General features: G+C 43.9%; 1 protein-coding gene across 9 annotated transcripts in view; it reads right to left on the reverse strand.

The window, feature by feature from the left end:
- Window positions 1–25,314, reverse strand: part of DNAI1 (dynein axonemal intermediate chain 1) — a 130,844-nt gene that overhangs the window by 31,223 nt on the left and 74,307 nt on the right. For 5 of the 9 annotated variants that reach the window (XM_085529733.1, XM_085529732.1, XM_085529739.1 and 2 more), the window contains 5 exons: window positions 23,358–23,447; window positions 18,873–18,960; window positions 16,335–16,414; window positions 4,750–4,898; window positions 3,832–3,931 (listed from right to left, as the gene is read on the reverse strand). In XM_085529733.1, the coding sequence (XP_085385859.1) occupies window positions 3,832–3,931; window positions 4,750–4,898; window positions 16,335–16,414; window positions 18,873–18,960; window positions 23,358–23,447 (507 nt within the window). Of the gene's footprint in view, window positions 1–3,831; window positions 3,932–4,749; window positions 4,899–10,609; window positions 13,302–16,334; window positions 16,415–18,872; window positions 18,961–23,357; window positions 23,448–25,314 lie in introns of those variants that run through there. The other 4 variants (XM_085529735.1, XM_085529736.1, XM_085529737.1 and 1 more) reach the window with 4 other exon arrangements.

Genomic DNA, 25,314 nt, shown 5'->3' on the forward strand with positions numbered 1-25,314 from the left:
CCAGCTCAACAGAACCATTTGTCATTCCACAAGGTGGCTGTGGCCTCTGGCCTGGGATCCAGACATTTGGGAACACTTGCAACAGGAGTCTCTGGCTTTTTTAGCAGGCATAACAACTCATGGATGAATTCAGAAGGAGAAAACATTCACATGAGTGAGCCAGACTTGGAGTTCTGTGCCATTGCTACTGTGCAGCACAACCTGCCAACTTAACTTTCTTTTCTTATGGAAAGGAAGGAAAGAATCCCAAGAGAGAGATTTCAGGTCTGAGTCCTGCTTTTATGTGTTTTAATATTTATTTCTGCTTTAAGTCTAAGTCTGAGATAGGCTCCAATCAAGATCCCAAATAAAAATCCATCTGAGTGACACAGGGAATGAATCCCACTCCCACCCATTTCCCTGTCTTCTGTCCTTACAATAAGCTGGCCAGTGTCACTAGATCTCCTGCACCCTAAATGTAAGAGTTAGGCATCCAAATCCACCTTTGCAGTACTTTATTATTTCCAAAGCAGGCCTCACACATCAGCTAGCCTTTTTATTTCATGTCAGGATTCCACCATTTACAGCCTAAAGCCATGGAAACAAGGTGTTATCTAACCTCATTTTATTTCATTGCTAATCACATCAATATCTGCACCCAGGTCCCTGCAGGAGATGGCCTGGAGGGGCCACAGAGCTGAAGCCAGCCAACTGTGCAGCAGGACTCATGTTCATAAATAACACCTATCTCCACCTGACTGCTTTAGAATATACTGTGGAGTCTTCAAGGAACATTCTGTCATTTGAAATGCAGTCACAGTACAGAACTGCACTGGACTTAGCAAACTGACTAAAACCAAAGCCAAATGCCCACTAGCAACCACTCTGAGCTCACCCACAAAACCAGATGACTGTCTATCCTTTTAAAATCAAGCCACTTATTTAGCTATCGAATTGGGAGCTTCTTTTCAAGCAGAGTTGGCTCAGATGTGCACATCTCAGGGATCATTTTACTTTATTTCAATTTTCACTGCAAATCATTTACGCTCACTCAGAAATAAAACGGCCATTAGGCAGGGCAGGACACTAAGGAAATTATCCAGAACATGATAAAGAGAAACTGCTGTATTTACTGTCCATTGTACCAGCTGCAGAATGTGCACACTTTGTCATTTATGAAAAGGTGGTGCTGTCTGAAGCAAATGCTCCGCTGCCAACACACAAAATTTAATATAATGCTCCAGATATATGCAGCTTGTCTTAAGTACGCACCTCTTGGAGTCGTGTGTACCAGGAGATTGTTAGAATGATTTCCAAGTCAGTCTTATCAACAGGGAGGCCAATACATACATTTTGGACACATCAACTTGAGTAAAGAAATGTGTTTTTCAAAACATAACCAACATCTGTTTAAGACTGCAATAAGGGCCTGGTTTTTAAACCACCTCCAGGCAACCTTTGAGTTTTGCAGTCATAATTATATGTGAATGCAAAACTAGAGGCTGTTTCAGAACAGGAGGCCTTTAGTGTTTTATTTTCTGGATGCATGTCCTGTAGTTTTCTATGTCCTGTTAATGTAGATTTTTTTTCCCCCCAGCATTAGTAGAACCTGTCCTTTGTGAAGTGCAAAGTTACTCCCAAAGAGTAAGTTCTACTACAGAGTGAAATATCCCCCAGAATGAAAAGGCTGTAAGCAACCGCTTCCACTGAAGATCGAATGGGTTTTGTTTAAAACAGAAGCTAAACTGTGTCTCAGACTTATCCTGCTGGTTAGTGCAGAGGACCAGGACTGCAGTCCTGACCAGTCTACTGCAACAACAAGGCAGCTCTTACATCAATCTTTCCTGCTAGACAGCCCAATGATGGGCTCTTCCTGGCTGATGGTCACTTTTGAAAAATTAAAGGCATAAAGCAGGATTAGATCCTACTCAGCATAAAATATCCTAGGGGCAGCACTGCCAAACAGGATAGTTTTCTGTCCTATCCACAGCCCCATAAGAACTCTAGGCTCACAGACACCGTAGCTAATGTGTCTCTGCAACAACATAATTAGAGCCATGACAGCAGTGGCTAAGACAAGAGCAGGGATGGAAACACCTCATTGCACATGTCAAGTCCATAGGAGCTTCTCTGCAATGGGTAAAGATCTGAGAAAGAACCTGGCTCAAGTGAATAGTGCCCAGGGCTTCTCACTGCCTGCAGACATCTCTTCCCCTTCCCCATAGCTGGATGCCAAGAACACAAATAAACTACACACATCTCTGCTCTGCTCAGCCCAGCTTTCAGTGAATTCTGCCAGGCCCGCGGCTCAGAGAAGTGCTCTTGTAGGGAATACACTTGCTATATGGGAGAAGGGGAATGCATAAAGGCCCGAGCTATTCTGCCTACAGGGGGGAAAGCAACAACACTGCTTTCTTCAGGCTACACTAACATGAAATTCTTAGGGAGGCCCAGGTGCACCAGTAAGGGTATCTCCATTACTTAGCTAGACAAATTCTCAGCCTCAGCCACTGTATCAGTGAAATAAATTTTTTGTTGCAATATAAAGGTTAAACTGCAATAAGGCTGCTAATTCAGCAATATGGATATATAAAGGCCATCTTTTTCCTGAAGTAATTTGGCCAAACTGCATAGACTTTCCAATCTACATCAGCAAAACATGCAGCCCATGGTGACAGAGCAGTGTGGTCTTACAGTACAAAAACACTATTGACTGATAGTTACGTGCCCTGGCTACTTGCCAGGCCCAAATTAACCATCTGAGCTACTAGAACGGATGGCTGGGGGCAAAAATATAACTGCCATCATCTCAACATTAGGATTGTTCTAAGCACTTCATTATCAAGTCATTACTCTTGGAGACAGCCTGACACAAAGGGAAAATGCTGATTTCATTTTATTTAATGAGAACAAAGTTCTGTTGGCTGAGCCTCAGTATGTTACTATAATTGATCTCTTTTTATTTTTTTTTTGTAACATTGTAAGCATATATTCACTTAATTCTGGTGCTTCCCTGTACCTTGGAGATTTGGAATCAATGCCTGTGTATCAGCTCATGCTGGAGGTGCTCTTCTCTTGAGCACCATCTATCCATCTCCAGGGAAGCACTCATAATGAGCTGTTTTCACACAGTTATGTGTTTTTCTCTTGGCATGTACCATTGCAAGCAGTACATCTCCTTTGATACTGTCAGCATGAAGAAGCTGGGACTTGCATGTGTTTGCAGCACTCATCTCAGTGAAAGGAGAGAAGCATCACAATGCATGCCCAGCACTATGCATGCCAAGGGCAGGAGAGCATAGTCAAAACATTCTGTTCCCAGGCTTCTGTTTAGTTTTCCTTTCTGTCCTCTAAGAATCACCATCTCCAGGGTCCTATCAAGGATCCATACTTACAGAAGAATATCCACATGCATCTATAAAGGTTTTGTTAAGCTGCACAAGATATGCAGCTGACTCTCAATATCAGCCAAGAGCTCACCAATTTGTGATTTAACATCACCTTGCCTGCACAGCTTGCCCTGTTGCTTTTATAAGTGTGGCAAGGCCCTTGGGTAGGAGGAGTAAGAAATGCTGCTGCCTGGGTTTTCTCAGCTCCACTGGACATCCATGTCCTCTGAAATCAGGCTGATAAAAAACTGAATTAATAGTTTTGGAGCCTCAAGTCACCCAAGTCACCTCTCTACAAAGCCCAGGCAAGCCTCAGAAAAACCAGCTTCAGTCACTGGTCTGGATTCCTGTTGGCAGCCAATTATATGCTCCCAGATGTGCCTGGCCAGGACTGGGCTGACCTGTCCTCATACTAAGTCTTCATCTCCCGTGACATTTTCTCCCGCTGCTCCCAGTCATTTACCTTGCAATCAGTGGTAACTGCTGCAAAGACCGTGGAAGAGTAAGGGGACCAGGCAACATCCCCTACAGCGGCATTCAGGTCATAAACAAACATCGGAGTCCTGTAAAGAGAGATCCAGGCTCAGTTAAAAACGTATCACTCTGAAACACTGAGATATAAACACTTGGATGTTGCAGCCTGTGCTAAATGCCATCTTCAGGAATGGGATGTGGGATACTTTCTTACACCAAACACTAGCCAGGGTCTGAGCCAAGGGCGTTGCAGAGCTGAACCTCAATCTAATTCCTCTGCAGTGAGAAGAAAAGAAGCATGTTGCTTTCTTTCTGCAAACATTTTGAAAGCTTTCACTGCACACAGTGAGAGGGAGACTCTGTGCTTAATAATCATACAGAAAAAAGTCATCTTCCCTCTCTGTACCTCTGACATCGAATATTAGAGTAGTATTGGCAACAGGAAATATTTGACTCCGACTGATTTACAACGAAATCGGTTTCCTGATTGAAACCAGACATTTCTCAAGCACTAACCCTGAACTTCATTATGTATTTTTAAATGTTCCAATTCTTTTTAATTTTTGCCTCTGTCTATTAGGAGGTGTCTGGCCTCTGAGGCCACCTACCAGCTCCTGACATTTCTCTATGCCAACGCTCCTGAAGAATCACCCTGCCACAGCAAGTCTGAAAGGTAGACAGTTCCATGGCAAGTCAGTGAGGTTGTTTGCTTGAGCTGCACTTCTTGGCAAATTTCTGAAGCAATGCTAAACTTTGTACGTCATCCTTTAGATTGACTCATCAGCCACCAAGAGCAGAGATAAGACAGCAATATCGGCGTCTTAGAGTGAAACAGACTCAGGCTTAAGCAGAATCAACTGGATTAGGCTGGACCTTACTACCCATGCCAGGACACAGTAGGACCTACTTGATGGTGTGATCCCAGATCTTGACTGTCCAGTCAGAGCTGCAGGAAATGAAGATTTTCAAGTGATAGGGATTCCAGCTGATCGAATCCACAGCCATGTGATGGGCTTCAAACACATCCAGAAACTGGTTTGAATAGCATTTTGAACACTGCAATGGAAAGAACTAGTCAGTAATCAGAGCTAGACCTTCTTCCAGAGCTTGTATTCCCAGAGAAAGATGTGTGCAAATATTTGTATGGCCTCCCAGGCTCATCTGGGCTGGCTGGGAAAAGGCAGCTGGTACCCAGAAGTGCTACAAACATCATTTAGCACATGCTGTTTCACCTCAACTGCAGGCAATATTGAGCCAGACATACAGATGGGAATAGGCTGGATTTAAAGCTGGAGGCAGGATACAGAGCCCATTCTCCACTGTAGGAGCTCCCCCCACCTCCTGCAGTGCCTCTGTAATGGGCTCTCAGAAAGGCAGAGGAAAATAGCTCTCATGTTGCACAAGAGCACACCAGCAGTGTGCATTTGGACTGTTCCAATTAAAAACTCCAGTAATGGTATTATCAGCATAAGAAGGATCTGTTGGACCCTTCGGCTCTAACAAGTTTTGGGAATATGCCTGCAGCCCCTTCTCTGCCACCATCCTGTGACATCTTGTCCCAGCAGCATGCTCCACCACACAGCCCTGCCCTGTGGCTCTTCCCATGCTGCTCATGACTTCCCAGAAGGGTGTTAGAACCCTGGAGGTTGCCCAGGGCTGGGGAATGCTCCCATTGGGCTGCTGGGCCTCGCTGTGCTTTCTCATGAATGGGAGGAGGAATGATGATCCACCTGCTGGAACTAACAGGATACGGGTCTCCATCAGGATCCTGCCAGTGCCATGTTCACAGAAAAATGAGGTTATCCTCCCCCACCTTCCTCCCACAGAAGGCTCCCTTCATTAACCACAAGGATCCCCACTCACAAGTATTGCTCTCTTGGATGTTTCTTTCACATGCAAGCTGTATCTACACTGCAAGTTTGGGGTGGTTTCAGGATTTTCTGTCAGCCTGCCTCAGTACTGTCACTACAAGGACTTTTCAGCACCTTTTTCTACTCCCTGCAGAATGCAGCAAAACATCATCTGCCTGAGCAGCAGGATTGCTTGAAGTGTTGCATGACTTTAATTCTTGCAAACCAAAGCTATAACTAATCAGGAGGCTTAACTATTCATTGCACACGATATTCACTGCCTGGTAACTGCCTGGTAACTCTCACCTGCTTTGTTTACAATATCCTACAGGTACGGGATTAGAGAAGCTGAACTCTCCGCATTACATCAGCTCTACCATCCCCAGGAGGGTGGCTGTGGCAGGAAACAAACAGGAATGGGGCTCATGTCCCACTGAAATTCAGTGACAGTGCGCACGGCTTGCTAATAGTTTGGTGCACACTGTGGCTCTGAGCAACTGTGCTCGCATGTAATTATGGTAACGAAATCGCCCTTAATGGCACGTTCCGTAACTTTGCTTCATAATTCACAATGTGCAGTCGCTGGGAAAATTGATACTTGGCTTGTTTTGAAAGTCGCTTTGCTGGGAACAGACAGAATAGGTCACAAGTAAATCATCACAAGAGAGAGGTTGCTTTATTCAGTTGTCTTTCCATTGAAGGTCCTTAATACCTGACGGCTTTGATCAGTGAGATCTTAACAAGATCTGTCGGCATCCAACAGATCTGTCATGCTTAGTGCTCTGTTTTTAGAGCCTTGCTGGAGTTGAGTCCATGATCAGGGCAGCTCTCCAGCACCAGTATGGTAGGAAACACCCTGGGATATTCTGACCCTCAATACAGGGTTTGCAACCTGCAAGTTTGCCTTGGAGCTGAGCTCCAGGCCTTGGCAGGAAAGGCACCTGCAGTTTTCTCATTAAATAAGCAGCAAAAGGGGTTCTGGAGGGCCTGGCTGGTGTTGTGAAAAACAGACCCTTTGTGCCATACTCTGTGCTCTGGCACTGCTGATCCTGCACACCACATCTATGCAGACCTTCAGTGACACATCTCTGATGTGCGACACACAGCCACGGCCTTCCCAAGAGGAAGGAACTTTGAAGGAACGCCATGGAAGTAACTTCCCACTTTGAAGGAACACCATGAAATTAGTTCAGAAAGAAGTTTGACTTTAATGAGTGAGTTTCTGAGTTACACAGAACTGCTGGCAAAGTCTTCTCCTGCTATTCATTTTAAAAACTATACCATTATTAGACACATGTCAAGGCGAAAACAAAACTGCTGGAAAATGTGACGCTTAACTTCTGACAAGACAGCTTTGAAGAGGATGAGTTGATTCAGGGAGCAGGCATTTGTGCAGCATGTCTGATCCTCTAGAGTGCTGCTCAAATATGCTGAAAGGTGTTTTTCTCCTGTTTAAATGGCGGTACGTGTATGTGTCATGGTTTAAACGAAAATCTACCTGTGTCCATGACAGGGGGGGCTGTGGGCCCCGCAGGGACCCTGGGTGGAAAGGAAAAGTTAATTAGGAAAAGAAAACAGCAGCAACGATCTAAGGAGGCACACTTATTTACTTAATACTATATCGAAATACACAATACAATATAATATAATTGAAATTAAGCTAACAAATCAAGCAAAATAGGAGAGAGAATGAGTTTGGAAACTGAGAGGCCTACTGTAAACTCTAGGCGAAACGGCTGAAGGCTCCCACACACTCCCCTGAACGCCAGAACTCGAAAGACGTCAGTCCAGCCTGCCAGAGAGATAATATAGTGTCCAGGTCCCGTGACCCATCTCCGACCGTGATGCTCTCTGGGAGATGTAGTGTTCTTCTGTAAGTTGCAGATTCAGTAAAATTATTCATGCTTTACATGATGTTATGATGTGGAATACTGATAGCAACATTACAAAATTATTAAACCATGACATTCCACCCCTTATTCTACATCATTACATTATGCTTATACACACATACACACTCATATGTATAGTTGTGAGTAATCAGCAACCTTATTTTCTTAACAATTTATATCTATTCCATACAAATCCCTAAGTTGAGAACAAAACTCTATAACCTAACTCACTATTATTTATTAATTTTGAGAAAAATGGCAAAACTGCCTGAAAAAGGAAAACATGACAGCGGTAGAGGGGAAAGGCAGCGCTAGTAGGGCGTCCCCCACATCAAGGTGCACTCATCCTTTCCCAGCCACCACAGCAGATTTCCCTTTGAATTATACTTTTTTCCATGTGTGCTCTACACATGCATGGCCAGTGCACGATATAGAGCCCAGATGGAAAACTTGCTTACAGAAAGCCTAGTTAAGGTATACAGAAAAAGTGTTTCCTTAACATTAATCCACTCTATCTTAAGTCTTGTACCTAATGGGACATTCATCAAATATCTTCTGAGGCTCTACTTATATATACAAATAATTATTGGCTGCACTCCCCCAACATCAAATTCCCTTGTACACATTGGACATTCCCATTTTTGACCATCACCCACCAAGTGCACCCACCACCAACATTCCTTATTCTGGCAGCAATGTCTTTCCACAATTCAGCAGCCCAAACAGGTTTACCCCTTCATTGCCAGTTGTCATCTTCCCACTGCTGCAACCACCCCCATAAGGCATTTGCCACCATCCATGAATCAGTATAAAGATGAAGCATTGGCCACCTCTCCCGTTCAGCCACATCTAAAGCCAGCTGAACAGCCTTTACCTCTGCAAATTGACTTGACTCTCCTTTACCTTCAGTGGCCTCAGCAACTTGTCGTGTGGGGCTCCATACAACAGCTTTCCATCTGCAATGCTTCCCTACAATACAACACGATCTGTCTGTGAATAGGGCAAATTTCATTTTCTGGTAGCTCATTGTATGGTGGGGCCTCTTTAGCACATGACACCTCTTCTGTAGGTGATGTTTCAATTTTTTTACTCTCAGGCCAGTCCATGATCACTTCTAGGATTCCAGGACGGCTGAGTTTTCCCATTCGAGCTTGTTGTGTAATTAATGAAATCCACTTACTCCAAGAGGCATCAGTAGCATGATGGGTGGAAGGAACCTGTCCCTTAAACATCCAGTTTATTACTGGCAAGCGAGGTGCTAGAAGAAGGTGAACCTCTGTCCCAACTACTTCAGAAGCAGCCTGAACCCCCTCATACACGGCTAAGATCTCCTTCTCAGTCAGAGTGTAGCGCTCCTCAGACCCTTTATATGCTCGACTCCAAAATCCCAGGGGTCGGCCTCGGGTCTCTCCTGAAGCTCTTTGCCACAAACTCCAGGTGGGACCTTTCTCTCCAGCAGCAGTATAGAGGATGTTCTTCACGTCCTGTCCCGTCCGTACTGGCCCCAAGGCCACGGCGCGGGCTATCTCTTGCTTTATCTGCTCAAAAACCTGCTGCTGCTCAGGACCCCATGAGAAATTATTCTTCTTCCATGTCACCTGATAGAGGGGGCTCACTATGTGGCTGTAGTTTGGGACATGCATTCTCCAAAAGCCCACTACTCCCAGAAAAGATTGGGTCTCTGTCTTGTTGGTGGGCGGAGACATAGCAGTGATTTTGTCAATCACATCTGCTGGGATGTGTCGTTGCCCATCTTGCCATTTTATACCTAAGAACTGGATTTCCTGGGCAGGCCCCTTCACCTTGCTGCGCTTAATGGCAAAACCAGCTTGCAAAAGAATTTGGTTTATCTGTTTTCCTTTCTTGAAAACCTCTGCTGCCGTATGGCCCCACACGACAATATCATCAATATACTACAAGTGCTCAGGAGCATTACCCTGTTCCAAGACAGCTTGGATCAACTCATGGCAAATGGTTGGGCTGTGCTTCCACCCTTGGGGTAAACGGTTCCAGGTATACTGAACACCCCTCCAGGTAAAAGCAAACTGTGGCCTACATTTTGCAGCCAATGGGATGGAAAAGAAGGCATTAGCACTGTCAGTGGTGGCATACCACCTAGCTTCTTTTGACTCCAGTTCATACTGGAGTTCTAGCATGTCTGGCACAGCAGCACTCAATGGAGGTGTGACTTCATTCAGGCCACGGTAATCTACCCTCAGCCTCCATTCTCCACTGGCTTTACGCACTAGCCATATGGGGCTGTTAAAAGGCGAGTGAGTTTTGCTAATCACTCCCTGATTCTCTAATTGGCGAATTAGCTTGTGAATGGGAAGCAATAAGTCCCTATTGGTGCAGTACTGCCATCTGTGAACCACTTTGGTGGCAATTGGTACCTCTTGGTCTTTTACCTGGAGCAACCCCACAGCAGAAGGATCATCAGACACCAGGTAAAGCTGACAGCTGCTTAACACCATTTGTGTTAACAGCAGCTATCCCAAAGGCCCATCGATACCCCTTGGGATCCTTAAAATATCCCATCCTAAGGTAATTGATACCCAAAATACATGGAGCCTCTGGACCAGTCACAATAGGGTGTTTTTGCCAGTTTTTACCAGTGAGACTTATTTCAGCCTCCAACATAGTCAATTCTTAGGAACCCCCAGTCACTCCATGGATATATATTGGTTGTGTCCCTTGGTGACTTGAGGGCATTAGGGTGCATTGTGCACCAGTGTCCACCAAGGCTTTATATTTCTGTGGTTGAGATGTGCCAGGCCACCTAATCCACACAGTCCAGTATACTCTATTGTCCCTTTCCCCCCCGGCTGGGGGCAGGGCCCCTCTATTGTTTACCTCGATGGCTTGCAGCAACTGGAACTTTCCCCCTTTTGGAAGAGTTCACCTTGGTGGTTGTCTCAGGATCATGTAATTGGTTTCGGTCATTACGGATGAAGTGGGAGCTGTATAGCATTTCCACCAGAGCACTTTCTCTCAAAAATTGGATACCTTTCTCTATATCAGTTCATTTCTTTTTCTCAGGCTCCAAGTCCTGTTTAAAGGGGAATCTATCTTTTACTGCTATCAACATCCGCTTCCAGAGTGTAGGACACACGTGAGTCCCTGGAAATACCACCCAGCTGGCGAGCTTCATTGCCATTGAGCCACACACTGCTGGCCCCATTGTCCCAACATCAAAGTAACCAATTGACTATATGTTCTTTTGGTTGATGCGTGAAATCCTTTCTTAGATCCCAAATTTCACTCAGTTTTAAAGATGGATCAATAATGGTTGTAATACTTTGCTTGCCTTTTGCTCTATCAAGAGTCCCAGGTGTTGATGGTGGCAACTGTGTTGATGAGGCCACCCCATTTAGAGTTCCGGAGCCAAGAAATTCTCATAAAGAAAAACTAGGTTTTGGCTCCTCTTCTTCTTCTTCTTCTTCTATTTTCTCCAGTTCACTCTTTCTTTTTTTCCTCCTTTCTAACCTCCTCTGCTCTTCTAACCTCCTCTGCTCTTCTGACTCCCCCTGTTCTTCTGACTCCCCCTGCTCTTCTGTCTCCCCCTGCTCTTCTGACTCCTTCTGCTCTTCTAACTCCTTCTGCATTTTCTCTAACTGAGTTGAAACTCGTTTTGTTTTTCGCCCTCTTACGGGAGCAACCAACATTGCATCTGGTGCCCCCCGGTGGTTGGTCAAATTGGAATACATTCAGTTCACCCCGGAGAGTACATAGCTCGGATCGGAGAATGTTCCGATCAAACTGGACGGCGCCGTACTCAGTCTTGAGGCTGTCGTACTTCCACTGGAGGATGTTGCGCTCAGTTTGGAGGGTGTTACACACTAACTGGAGGATGTTATGCTTAGACTGGAGGGTGTTGTGCTCAGTCTGGAGAGTGTCGTGCTCGGACCGGAGAGTGTCATGCTCGGACCGGAGAGTGCCATGCTCGGACCGGAGAGTGTTGTGCTCTGACTGAAAAGTGTCATGCTCGGACTGGAGGGTGTCGCACTTGGACTGGAGGGCATCGTACTTGGACTGGAAGGTGTCGCGTTCGGATTGGAAGGTGTCGTGCTTGGGCTGGAGAGTGTCACTCTCGGACTGGAGGGCGTTGTGCTCTGACTGGAGAGTGTTGTACTTGGACCGGAGGATGTTGTGCTCGGACTGCAGAGTGTCATGCTTGGACTGGAGGGCGTTGTGCTCTGACTGGAGAGTGTTGTATTTGGACTGGAGGGCGTTGTGCTCGGACCGGAGAGTGTCATGCTCGGACTGGAGGGCGTCGCACTTGGATTGGAGGGCGTCGCGCTCAGATTGGAAGGCATCGAGTTTGGATTGCAGGGATTCTTTCTCATCAAGTAGACTCTTATTCTCGGCCCTGAGACTCTCTCTCTCAGTCTCAAAAACTTCCCTCTCAGGAATGGTATTGAATAAGGCCCGATAAGCATTAGCTAGGCCCCAAATCATTTGTGCCTCCTGAGATCTGCCTGAGCCACAACATTCCTGCCTCAAATATGCGATCAAACTCTCAGGATTCTTCAAATGTTCAGGAGTAAAGCTCCATGACACTGAAGATGTCTGTCTTTTGAGAATCTCTCCAAAACCTCTCCACACTCCCTGCCACTCAGTATTCTCAGGTTCTGGGGAAGACTTCCTCCAGATGTTATAAATCCAGATACTGAGTGAGATTATTACAATAACTGACAGTAAGTTCAGAGACATTGACACGATTGACGGTGTGGTCAACTGATCATTCAAAAACTGCATAAAGGATGCATAGAAAGAAGGAGGAGCACACTCAAAAACCACCATTTCTGTACAATTAGTTGCATTATTTGCTCCCTCTGGAGCTGTATGCAGATACCAAGTAAGCATTGCTAACCATGATTTCAATCGATTATATATATCTATAGCTTCCAAGATCCAACATGTTCAGAGCATCTCAAAGGAGGAACCAATGGCACGCAGTCCCCTGTAAAACAATTCTACTAGAGAAAACATTTTCTTTTTTTTTTCTTTTTCTTTTTTTTTTTTTTTTCCAATAGAGAGCAAAAAAGCAGAGCTCAACAGTTATTTACAAAAATCCCGGAGTATTGGCAGTCCGCCTGGACTTTCAAGGTCAAGCTCGCAGGTGCAGAAACGTAAACCTAAGATAGCTCCTTAACAAGAAAAAAAACTTGTAGCTCTGTTAAAAGCTAAAAGAGCAACAGAAGAAAACACAGAAAAGCAGCAACTCAATTTGCCTGCATTCTCCACCAAAATCTGTCACGGTTTAAACAAAAATCTACCTGCGGCCGTGACAGGGGGGGCCATGGGCCCCGCAGGGGCCCTGGGCAGAAAGGAAAAGTTAATTAGGAAAAGAAAACAGCGGCAACGATCTAAGGAGGCACACTTATTTACTTAATACTATATCGAAATACAGGATAACACAATATAATATAATATAATTGAAATTAAGCTAGCAAATCAAGCAAAATAGGAGAGAGAATGAGTCTCAAAACCGAGAGGCCTACTGTAAATTCTAGGCGAAACGGCAGACTCCCACAGGCTCTCCTGAACGCCAGAACTCGAAAGACGTCAGTCTAGCCTGCCAGAGAGATAATATAGTGTCCAGGTCCCGTGACTTATCTCTGACCGTGATGCTCTCTGGGAGATGTAGTCTTCTTCTGTAAATTGCAGATCCAGTAAAATTATTCATGCTTTACATGATGTTATGATGTGGAATACTGATAGCAAAAATACAAAATTATTAAACTATGACAGTGTGTGAACAGAAAATTGTATTTTTATGATGGGACAGGAAAGCAAGAAGGTAATACGGAAAGCAAGTAACAAGATGTCTGGCAACAAGGCTACAAAACAAATGGGAAGAATACTGGGAGGAAAGGACAACTGGAAGGAACACAGTTTACTCATAACCTTCATTAAAAGTACTTTGATTTATCCCAAATGTTAACCTAACACAACACTGCTCTGCTTCCACATTGAATGGACAGTTACGCACGTGCTTAATTTTAATGTGGAGTGTTTCTACAGTTCTCTATCAGAAATACCAAAGCTAAAGGTAATACTCAAGTGAAATAAATAATATTCTTCAAAGGAGTGTTGTATATGGAAACAGAAAGTACAGCATGTAGGCAGCATTCCCTGGCAGATCAGGACACCCAGCTGCAATTCAGAAATGGCCAACATAAATGCGTCCTGTGTTGTGGACTGCCGGGCCTGACCACACAGACACAAATGTCCCAGTGCTTGGTATGAGCGTGTGTGAAAACAGCTTTGTTAAAATAAGAATCACTCTTTTTTTCTATACAGCCTTGCACTGAGATCTGTTGACTTAACTTGTTTCATTCTCAAGCAAAACCAACTAAGATAGAAAAAAAAAAGCCTCTCTCGTATGAAAATACTCAAATTTTATCACAGTATGTCTGCTTTGAAGCTCTGCTGATCAAAAATAGTAATTCTGACCAAAAAGCTGAAGCCACGAGAATGTTCTAACATCATTCTCAGAGACCAATCCTTTCTGGCACCAAAGCCAAACAATTCCTGAACAGCAAACACGATATGCAAAGAGGCAGTTTTGCATGACAAAATCACATTAATGCGGAAACAATTTGTCCTCTGTGAAAAAGGGCAATAGATGGTTCTGTGTATAATTAAGATAATGATTTCTTGGCTTCAGAAGCGCTATTAACTAAGCCATTTTAAAAAATCCACTGTAATCATTCTGCAGCTGAAGCATTAACATATTATAATGCTATTTGTGGACATGCACGGTCTTCGGAAAAATGCCTCTCTGAAATTCATTTCTCAATTTATTTAATAAATAATCTAAAATTCAGCCTGCGCAGAGAGCATTCCATGTTTGATACTTGGCTCACACAACATATAAGGTTCAAATGTGCAGTTTTCAGTAAGAGCTGGAATTAAAGTGTGCAATAATCCCTGAGAAATGTCTGGAGCAGCAGCAACTTGTTGATTCCAAAACTTCTGAAGCTTCTTGTAGAAAACTCCTGGAGGGTACAAGCACTTTCCCTCCCTTATTTTTGTGCGGATTCTGTAAAGACTCACTTGTCTAAGCACTGAAGATTTCTCATCTTTGGGTTATTCCATACTATCTGACAGACAATTGCCACCTCCTCATGACAACACCTGACGTGTCTCCTGAAGGCTAACTGATGGCTCCACATAACACCAGCATCCACTTTCGTACTCACATCCAGCAGTCTAGCACAGAGGAAACTAAAACTAAAACTAAAACTTGTGGTGCGTTCCTGCATTTTGATCAGGACTTGATGCAACACTATTCAAACAAATCAGAGTACAATACCCAGGGTACCAACTACCGTGGGCAATCAGCCAGCTCAGAACATCTGCCTGTAACTGAACAGATGCTTTGTACTTTGAGAGCATCAGTGAAAAGCCAGTGCACCTACACCACTGTCCATCACCCATCAGCTCAGCACCCCACTGCTCCCAGCTCCCTTCCGCATCTGTCTTGTCAAAAGAAACCTTCCCCAGATATTAACTGGAAGAGGAGCAAATTTCCTTCATCATCCCTCTGGAAGGAATACTTCTTATTTGTTTTGCCTACATGATTGAGATTCATTTCAGAATTCAAAGCTGTTTGGATTCTTTTTCTCTGTTTTGTTTCCATTTTGCAGGAAACACACAGGGAGCTTGCAGCATCCTCAAGGGATGGCTGGATGGCTCCGCTCTGCGTCCCAGCCTCCAAGTGATGGTCCATTCCTACCTCTGAAGGGCAGTGACTATGATGTTAACAAAGACAAAACGCCAGCTTGGAGGAATGCAAGCCAAACAAAAGTTATATGAGTAATTCAAATAGTAACAAGCTTAATTTTCAGAGCTAAACATAGCAGAGATCAAAAGTTCCTATTTTTATCTTGTTTTCTTAAGAAAAATAATGTCTGTCTCCTGCTGTCCGTTTCTCTCATCTCAAACAACTTTTGACCTCACCAGCAATTTTAGCCAAAGTTGGCTGCACAGACTTGGCAACATTAAAGCCTTATGCATTTCGTAAGAATGGATGGCTGCAGAATGCGAACATCTGGACAATGCCCCTATCAGGGAAAGGCGATCAAATCTCACCCCCTGTCCTCACCACGTGGCACCGGGCTGCAGGAAGGCACCAAACAGGAGGAGGGCTATAGCATAGAGGTGGGACATAGTCATTGAGTTCAGACAGCATCGAGGTGGTAAGAGAGAGGAAGGATAAGAGGAGGCAGTGAGAAAATGGAGATAGGAGGGCAATGAGAAAGGAGCTGGGATGTAATTGTGGAAAGGGAGGGTCTGGGGACATTAATCTGCAGGGAAAAAAAAAAAAAAAAAAAAGATTTCATTTGTTTCACTGCTCACAACAGGCCTAAAAAGAAAAAGAGATGAGATTTTTCCTGCCATTTCCCCACAGTCGTAAGGACAGACGATCGATGCCTTTTAACTTCTGCTCTGATCATGGTTTGTGCCTCACTTGCACAGCTGCAATCTGCAAAGCATTCTGGGACATGGTTTGCATGAAAAACGTTTCTGCAAAATAATGCTTTAATTGGGTCTGTGCAGAGAGCTCCCTGTGACCCTATGGGGCTCTGTGCTTCTGTCAGGCTCACCACAGTGATCTGAGGGCAGGACCAGCCTCTGAAGTTGTACTTTTTTGCCGCCTGTGCAAACAGCTCAGATGATGAACCAGAAAGACAAGCGTGGGTCAGGGGATGTAAAACAAGGGACAAAGAAGCCATTCTTACCTTATAGATCTTCCCCTCTTCAGTACCAACAAGAAACAAATAGTCTATCTTTTTGTGAAAATCAAATGATGTCCCACAGACTGTGAAAAAAAAGACAAGAGTCATACAGAAAATTGGTTCACCCGTGCAGTTCCCTGCCCATTATACATGCACACTGCCAAAGTTTCCAAAAGCGATTGATTAGCCAGAAGCTCCCCAAAAATGCTAGAGCCACCCCTTCTTAAAAGCCTTTCCAAGCTGTACCTTTCTCCAGGACCTTCCATATGATGAAACAACATGCACAAAGGGGAAAGGGAATTGAAAGAAGGGTGAACAGACTTGGAGTAAAACACACAGTAGGTCAGTGGCAAATTTAGCTCTCGGAGCAGTTGCCCTGTGCTCTACCCACACTGGGTCTCCCCTAAGCTGGCCACAAAGATCACTTGGTGAGGAGATCCAAAGCCTTGCATAACAACAACCCCTGGATGTCATTTGCTTTCTAAAGCAACAAATGCCTTAAGATTGCCTCTGAGAATTCTGTCTGTACAAAAAATAACTCTGTGATCCAAGAAGAACTGACACAGACCTGTGATTAGCAGCGCCTGCCAGATGGCCTCTAAAGGCAAGGGCACCCAAGGGAGTCTCCATTGTTCTCTTTGGGATCAACTTCAGCCCCCATCAGAGACTGCAGCTTCTGGTTCAGTCTCCTCTCTCAGATATAACTTCAAGGACTTCAAGACACAGAACACAGATCAGCATTGCACTCTGCACTCAGTCACTGCTGCTCTTTGGTCCTACCAAGCCCATTATTGTGTCTAGTATCTGTCTTTGATTCCAAACATCTCTAAGGTGACCAAGACTCCAGTTACATCTGGACCTCCAGCAAATCAGTATCCTCTAGCACAATAGAGGGAGTAGCAAATGGTTTACAAAGCCACTTAGCAGGCTCACTTCAGTAAACCCAACAGTAAAGGATGTGATTTGAGAACAAATCTTTTGGCAGTCACACAAGGATTCTTCTTATTTCAAAAGCCTCAAATCAAGCAGCACCGTAACCCATAAATAAAACAAGCATCCATCACAACAGAATGTGATTCCTTGACATCCTCTGGCTTCTGTTCCCATCTTCTGCAACATCATCCAAGAAACTAAACTCTTGCGGTGGTGAAAGAAAACTTCAGTAAGGTTCTTGAGCAGAAGATGGGAGGTTTGCTCAGTGCCAGAGCGATCTGGGTCTGCTGACCAGCAAGGAAATGCACAGAAATCATCAGAGGAGGAATCAGAACAAGCAAAGAAGGTCCAGAAGTACATCATTACAGAGAACTTTCTGCAAAGGCAGCTGAAAATAGCTTTATGTCTTAAACGTTAAAAAAATGTAGACCTCAAAGGAATTGCTAAGGTTGTTTCAACCCTGTAATACTGTCTGCATTTTTTAACATTTAAATAGATTGTTAAATATTCAAGGCAAGCCTTAGAAAAATCCATTTCCCAGCAACACTAACAAATAATCCCGGTGCCTCTGGGAGTTCTGCAGTGTTCAGCTTTAGCTGGTCTCTTACAATCTGTGTGGCAATGCAAAACTTTCTGCAATCACACATTCAGGAATTACTAGCCTAGAAACATTTCTAAATGCAGAGCAAGTGCCTTCTGCAAACCAAGACCACAGCTTCAAAGCAAGAAAAAGGTATGGTAGGATGATTAGTGGAATCCTCAGGGCTCCCTGTGTAGTCTGGGACTTCCACAGCTGACTCATCTCATCTTATACCAAACACAGGATAGTGTAAGTATAGTAAGGATAAGGGGATTCAACCTAGAGAACTGCAGTCTCTACCTTGCATGGAGGGAGTCTAACACAGTAGCTCAGAATAGGCATTGTGCTTTTAGAGAGCCAAAGCCATATGAGGCACATCACACTGTAGGTTGGGTAAGCTGTGCACTCAGGAGAGGCTGCTTTTCATTTTGATTTGGCCAGTTCAGATCAGCATCTGGTAGGAGGAATACAATTGATTTAATCCTGTACTACAGGTAATTCCCTTGCCATGTCTGCACCGAGATGTCATAGAATCATAGAAACACCAAGGTTGGAAAAGACCTACAAGATCATCCATCCAACTGTCCACCTATCACCAATAGCTCCCACTAAAGCATATCCCTCAACAACAACGTCCAAACATTCCTTGAACACCTCTAGGGTCGGTGACTCCACCACCTCCCTGGGCAGCCCATTCCAGCCCCTGACCACTCCTTCAGAGAAGAAGCATTTCCCAACATCCAGCCTGAATCTCCCCTGGTGCAAATTGAGGCCATTCCCTCTAGTCCTATTTTTAGAATTAATATTTATCTTATTCTGCAAGTAGAGGCAAGCAGAAAACCTTGACTCAATCAGTGGCCATTGCTACAGACAGCCTTTATCCTACTACACGTTCAAAGCCAGGAGGAGTCACCCTTCTTTTGCTCTTCTCTTCCTCAATATCCCATTCCCAATTTAATTCCCCAGAATGCCTGATAAGAGGTTTTGAGTCAGTGGTTAATCAGCATGGCGAGGACTTGGGCTCCTACCAATTGTTTGCAGCTGCAGACCCTCTGGCCCCTGCGTCGTTGTTCTCTCTGCTGACAGCTTGATGACATCTGTATGAACCAGCTCATTCTGCAGGCAGAGGAGATTCCACATGAATAACAGGCTTTACAGCAACAAAACAGAGACATTCAGTACTTTCAAATGGCAAATTTTATGAAGGAATTTTAAAAAGCTTTCCAAAAATTGTTTAATGTTTCATGCCCACAGCTGGCAACTTGCTAACATGCTGCTTTACATAAGACCTCCAGGAAACCGATGCTTTGGTGCACTGGTGCTGAGAGCCACTTGTACATCTCACAGGCACAGGCATCTGACCTGGACAACTTTGGGTTTATAGGTCAGTACTTTCAAGTCCAGGGTGACACTGTCAGTGTGAATTGTGACAAGTGAAATTCCTCTGCATAGTGGAAGATGGGTATTGTGTACAACAGCTAAAACCCACACTTGGGGTTAATAACAAACCAACTCACCAGGTTTCTCTTCTTACCATCTCCCTGTTGTCCCTAAAGCAGCCTCAGGTTCTAACACTCAGCCTCTCAGACTCTGAGATTCAGCCAACAAGAATATCCAGCAAACAGCTAAAGTGCACCATGTTGTTATCAACAGAGCTCTAAGGAGTGCATCGCAGGGCACAACACTGCAGTGCAGGGTTTTGTGTGAACATAGGGCAAAAAGGCTCTGTCCCAAAGAGTTTACACTCTAGGTAGGAGGCAGAAGACAGATGAAAATAGACACCATGTGGGTTTGTCTGAGGAAACAAAGAGAGGCCAAAGATTCATCCTTAGATTAGCTCTGGGAATTAAAATACCTCTGCAGATTGGAGTTGGTTGTGAATATAAGAATACCCTGGGGCTAATAAAAAGAACAAAGAACTAAAGATTAAATTAGTGAGAAGTGTGGGCTGAGGACTGGATGTTTTCATGAATCTGCAGATTTCCCACTGGAGCACTGTGAGAACAAAACATAACTTCTTAGCTCACTGAATCAAGCTTTAGTTGGAGATTCTTAAACCCAGAGCAGGACTTGTGTGAAAAAAAGAGATTTTGCCTGGAAAAGTCCGTCCCAGGGATTTGCATTAGGAATGGGTGAGAAGGCCTTCAGAGTATTTATTCAGTACCATTCAGAGGAGACAGTTTTCTAAGATGTTTTAATCATATTTTGAGGGGACATATTGTCAGAAGGTCCAAGAAAGGTCAAAATCTGTAACATAATTTACTTCCTCCTCATTAGCTTGCACTGCTGACTAACCACATACCTTTGCCTACTGATGGGAGTAACTTCTATATGAGACTGCAGCAAGAAGTCTCCTGCAGCCTATGAAGGCTTATCTTCTGTTAGTGACTCTACTTGCAGCACATGGGATAAAACCAGTCAGATTCAGTGGGTATAGGCAGAAATAATATTAAGAAAGAGGTCGTATATGCTGGTGTGTGTGTGCAAGAACTGGAAAGAGCAAGCCCAAGTTGTTCTGCAGCCTTTCTTTGAAGATGCCTCCCAGCACCTCCACCAGGCCAAGGCCCACACTGTAGGCAGCTTCTGTAGGCTTCGGCCTTCACAAAGGATCTTATACATGCTGTGATCCCCATTGTGCTGCTTTTTATTTATTTATTTATTTAGTACACAGCCTTGCAGTCTGTAAAATGCATCTGTTCCTGGGGCTGTTTACCGACAGAACCATTCACATATTCCTCTGGGTAAACAGACTGTTGACAGCCTGGCCTTCCAGGAATACTGAACAATAATATGCTACTTCTGCTGAACAACTGTAAAGCATTTTGAAAGCATTAGAGAATTAGGTCTTGCAGCTGCCCATTTCCCTTTAGTTGTTATTACTAATCCCAAGTGACAAAGGTGGCCACCTGGACCTATTCAGCAATTCAGCTCCAGGTCACAAAAGAAAGGTGGGCTGTGGCTGCTAGTCAAACCCAGGAGCAATGAGGATCACCCCAAGAAGAAGTGCCAGACTGCATCCCAGCCAAAACATTCCTGCCATCATTCCAACAGCTCTCCTCAAAAGTCACTGCATGAATATAAGGAAGGAGAGCACAGCTTCCAAGCTGCAGAATTTCCACATTCTTCCTCAGTTTTACACCTTCCCAATGACCCAAAACCAAGCCAAGATGACAACACTGACACATGAACATTTCAGAAAGCTCATCCAAAATGATCGTGTCCATTTTTAACAGAGACGAGAACTACAGCCAAGGCAGCTCAACCATCCTTAGCTAAAATTCGATTACTTCTACCCAAATTTTGAGTGGTGCTTGCCAGTTGTCCAGCTGGAAGTAAGAATTCATTTATTCACTTTGTGCTCTCAGCTTTGTTAGTGTCAAAGTTATCACTGTCTGAAGAAGCTTTACTTCTGCATAGTCCTGTCAAAAAGATTAATTGAGCTCTCTTTCATTTATTCTATATTTGCACAATGGATTTGCAAAACAGAAAATCTCTGCGGTACCATTAATTTTATTCTAAATAAAACTCGGAGATCAGTCTCTTGTAAGACTGGACTTCAAGCAAATCATTCATTCTTCCTTGCTGTGCATAAAGCCATGGATTGTTACAAAGCACCCTTTTTGTTCTATTTCTTGCTTTCTCTTTGGAATTTCTCTTGGAAGAAAGAAACAAGAATGTATGTAAAACTTGTTTTTCACTCTGCCTGCTAAGCACATATCAGTTCTGGCAATTTCAGAGGTAACTTCAACTCAATTTCATGCAGGGGTGTAGCCAAGAAGTGCAAGTAATAAGTAGAAATAACACTGTGCTGACCTGGTCTTAGAAGTCATACCAGGTGACTCTTAACTAGCTACACCAACACGTTCAAGGGACAGGAGAAAAAAACAGCCTTATGATGTGGGAACATAATTAAGCACTGCTGAATCACAGAAACATTGCATAAAGCCCTTTAGAGGGGAGTTGTCAGTAGAACCAATCTGCAGATTCTTAGTTATCCAAGCTGCAGCACTTCTCGGAAGTTTAAAGTAAAAGAGATTTAATCCAGTGTGTCCCACCTCCTGTGTGAAACTGGATCACTCAGTTATGTGACCACAGCCAGTCACTGGGACCCAGGCAATAGGTGTTAACATCCAAGTCACCTTACCTGGCTGTGTTCACCTCTAAGAGGGTATTACCCAGCGTAAATCCCTTTGGCTTTTCTATACAGGGGATAAAACAGGAGTTGAATGCTGCAGCAGTCTTCATCTGTCTCTATCTGGGGAGCACTGAGCACTCTTTTCAGAAAAGGACTTGGGACATGCTTAGCGGAGGGATTTTTGTAACTAAAGCTGTGTGGATGAATCTGGAGGAGTTTATGAAAGAACCTAATTGTCAGTGCCCTCTGCACATTCCTACTTTGTTCATTAGAAGGGGCTCCAAGTCCTGAGGTGAACATGAGACTTAAAAATAAACATAATGTTAGATATGAAACCCTTCCCATGGTGGCAAGGCCTGAAACTCTCAGAACAGACAAGCTTTGAATGGCTTTGAAAGGTTAAAGAAATGAGTATCTAAGGATATAAAGAAATTTCTTTGCTAGCTGGGAAATAATGGGACAGCTGCTTCAAACTCCCATTCAGTGTAATTTGATTATTTCCCAAGTAAAAAAAAATAAAAATAGTAATAATAATTGAACTCTTCAAAGTGTAAAATCAAGTACCCAGTAGAGAAAGCATGCGTTAAGACTGAGAGAATTAAATCTAAGGGTTGTTTACGAACATTTCTGCCAATGCATGTACTGCAAAAGAAAAAGTAATCAAAGGAGGGGAACACAAATGAGTTAACAGATTTTCTAGGGTGTAAGCAGGCAATGGGAAACCCTCTGCCTGTCCAGTTGTGCATTGTTGTCCCACTGCAAACACAAGCTTTCTCCCTGCTCCATGGCCATAGTATTTCAACTTGATATTCCTTGTACCAGCTGCTCTGGGGAACTGGGCAGCAGCTACCAGTTCCTGTCTTGCAACCTGAATTACTCTGTACCACTTTGGTCACCCACTCTATCAGAGCAGGAGCAAAGTTTATGTATTCTCCTTTCCCTTTCTGAATTGCAGGCTGTAAGGCAGCATTTTGGGAGTAGGAATTTTGAAACTCTAGATCAATGCAGATTATTCCACCTTGTCTCTGTATGATCCTCCCGGAACAAGGAAGGTTTCAGAGCAAGGATAAGTCTTGAGTTTCAGCATCTGTGAAGCAGAAAAATGTTCTCTCATAATCAAGCCAATGGGATGCTGCAGGTGCATGTAGGATGGTTGGGCCCTGAGCAAGAAGTAGGCTAATTCTGCTCAGTTCAGAGTTTAACACAGTGCTCCACATTCAGCTGAAGGTTGATATCAGCAAGCTGTGATTGAACCAGAAACGTTCACTTCTTTTCAGATCTTGCTCATCATAAATAATACAATTAATACACCATTGAGCTTTGGAAAAAAAAGTGGTTATAATTTGGCCAGGAAAGAAAATTGCCACCTACTGTTTACCTTAACTAAAGTCCATGACACAATCCGTCCATCCGAGGAGACAGAGAAGAAATTCAAATTGTTGTCCATGTCATCTTTCTGCCACTTCACCTTCAAACAAGCAGATAACCCCAGTTAGTACAGAGCACTCTAAACTAGCAGCAGAGCCACTGGCCCTCAGCAGGGTTCTTTCCCACCCTTCGTAAAGAGCACCCGGTTTCCACCCTGGAGTCCTGATGCTGGCTCACAGTATGTATGAACACACTCCCCATTCTTCACAGGCAATTTCACAAGTGCCCCCACAACTCCCATCTCTCACAGTACTACAGGGAAGCTGCAGATGACATATCACTGCCCTGTGCAAATGAACCCCTTCCCATTTGGCTAATTACTGCAAATACAGCGTTATATGTCTACCCTTCAGCCAGCTCACCTCAAATTAGCTTTCTGTGCCTGCGTGGGACACAGATGAGCCCTTGCAAGCAAAGTGTGACATGGGTCTTTGGGGCACTTTGTTTTAGGGGGATCAAAAGGTCTCCATTAAAACTGAAATCCTCCCTACACCTTCAGAGCATCTGTGTGCCTAGTAAGGAGATTTGCCTTTTGACTGTGACAGCTCAGCAGGAGAGATTAGAACTCAGATAAATGGCTTACAGTTTAGAAGAGACATTGCAGTTAGACGAAAAGCATTAAGAACGCTCGATTTTCAGATCTGGAATTCAATCAGACTGAAGGGAAAAGGATGACTTGCCACTGGGCCTGTCAGCATAAACTCCTGTGGGCATCTGTCAGTTCAGGAGAGGGACAAGCACTTCAGCAGGTTCTGCTGTGGTTTTCAAAGGCATATTTGTTCCTGTCCAAGCAGTGCAGCAGACACATTTCCCTGAACATCATCTATGATAAATGGGCACAAGAATCCCAGAGCTTATCAAATACTCAATCTGTGAACAGTTTTTTATCTGGTACCTATTCCAGAATGCAAGCAAGCGTTCTCAATACTTTAATTACACAGGATTGGGTATCCTGATGTTACTTCCTTGGAAAAACTGTTAATTCTGTTTTACAAAATTGTTTGTACCGTGAAGTTCTCTGGAGCATGAAAATTCAGCAAGAGACTCACTAAAGAGTAATTAATTCTCTAGTGAACCTGTTTCCTACCTAGAACACACTGTTCTGCAGAAAGAGAAATAAAATGGAAGGGAATGCTCACACAATGACAGTTTCAAGGCCATAATATGTGACCAAAGAGTCTTGAGTAGTTTTGAGCATCCATCCTCACATTGCAGAAATCAAAAGACTCCAAGTGGAACCACTTCTGTTTGACATTAAGGAATGGCATAATCCAGTATTGCTCAGAATAAATGGCTAGTGATGAAAGAACAGGTCCAGTGTAACACACAGAGAACAGTGATTTCTAGTGCTGGCCACTGCACACATTTGTGCTGCATATATCTGTTCCGGGAACATCTCCCCAGTATCATGAGCTGCTGCTGATCATGGTGGCCATGAGCAGCTGCTTCAGATAATGAGGTTGGTGTAGTGAGGAATTTTAATTTAAAGAGAAAAATGCAGGCTTCTGAGGAACTGGTTAACAAACATGTTGGCTTATTTGTCTCATGAAGGGCACAGGAAAAGAGACGTGCTTCAAATCAGAGCCTTTTAAAATGCCACTCTAAACTTGTCCAATAATAAGGTGCACTTGTTTGTATGTCTAACTTGACTCTCTTCTAACTCAGGCACTTTCTGCTTTCCCAAATATATGGAAAAATCAGTCATACTTCCCAACCTTCCTCTACGGCAAAGTTGCTTAGCTTGAGGTAGGTTTCTGTGGAAAAGAAAAAAATCCATTTAAACCTGGAAGCAGTTAACACAAGCAACTTAAATATCTCCTATCAGGAAAGGGTCACAAGTCAAGAAAAGGGGTTCTCCAGAATCTGACATCTGCAGGTTGAACCCAGCAACGCCTTGATTTGCACAG

This window comes from Coturnix japonica, chromosome Z (genome assembly GCF_054131305.1).
Source record: "Coturnix japonica strain WE chromosome Z, WE-NBRP24, whole genome shotgun sequence".
Taxonomy (NCBI): domain Eukaryota; kingdom Metazoa; phylum Chordata; class Aves; order Galliformes; family Phasianidae; genus Coturnix; species Coturnix japonica.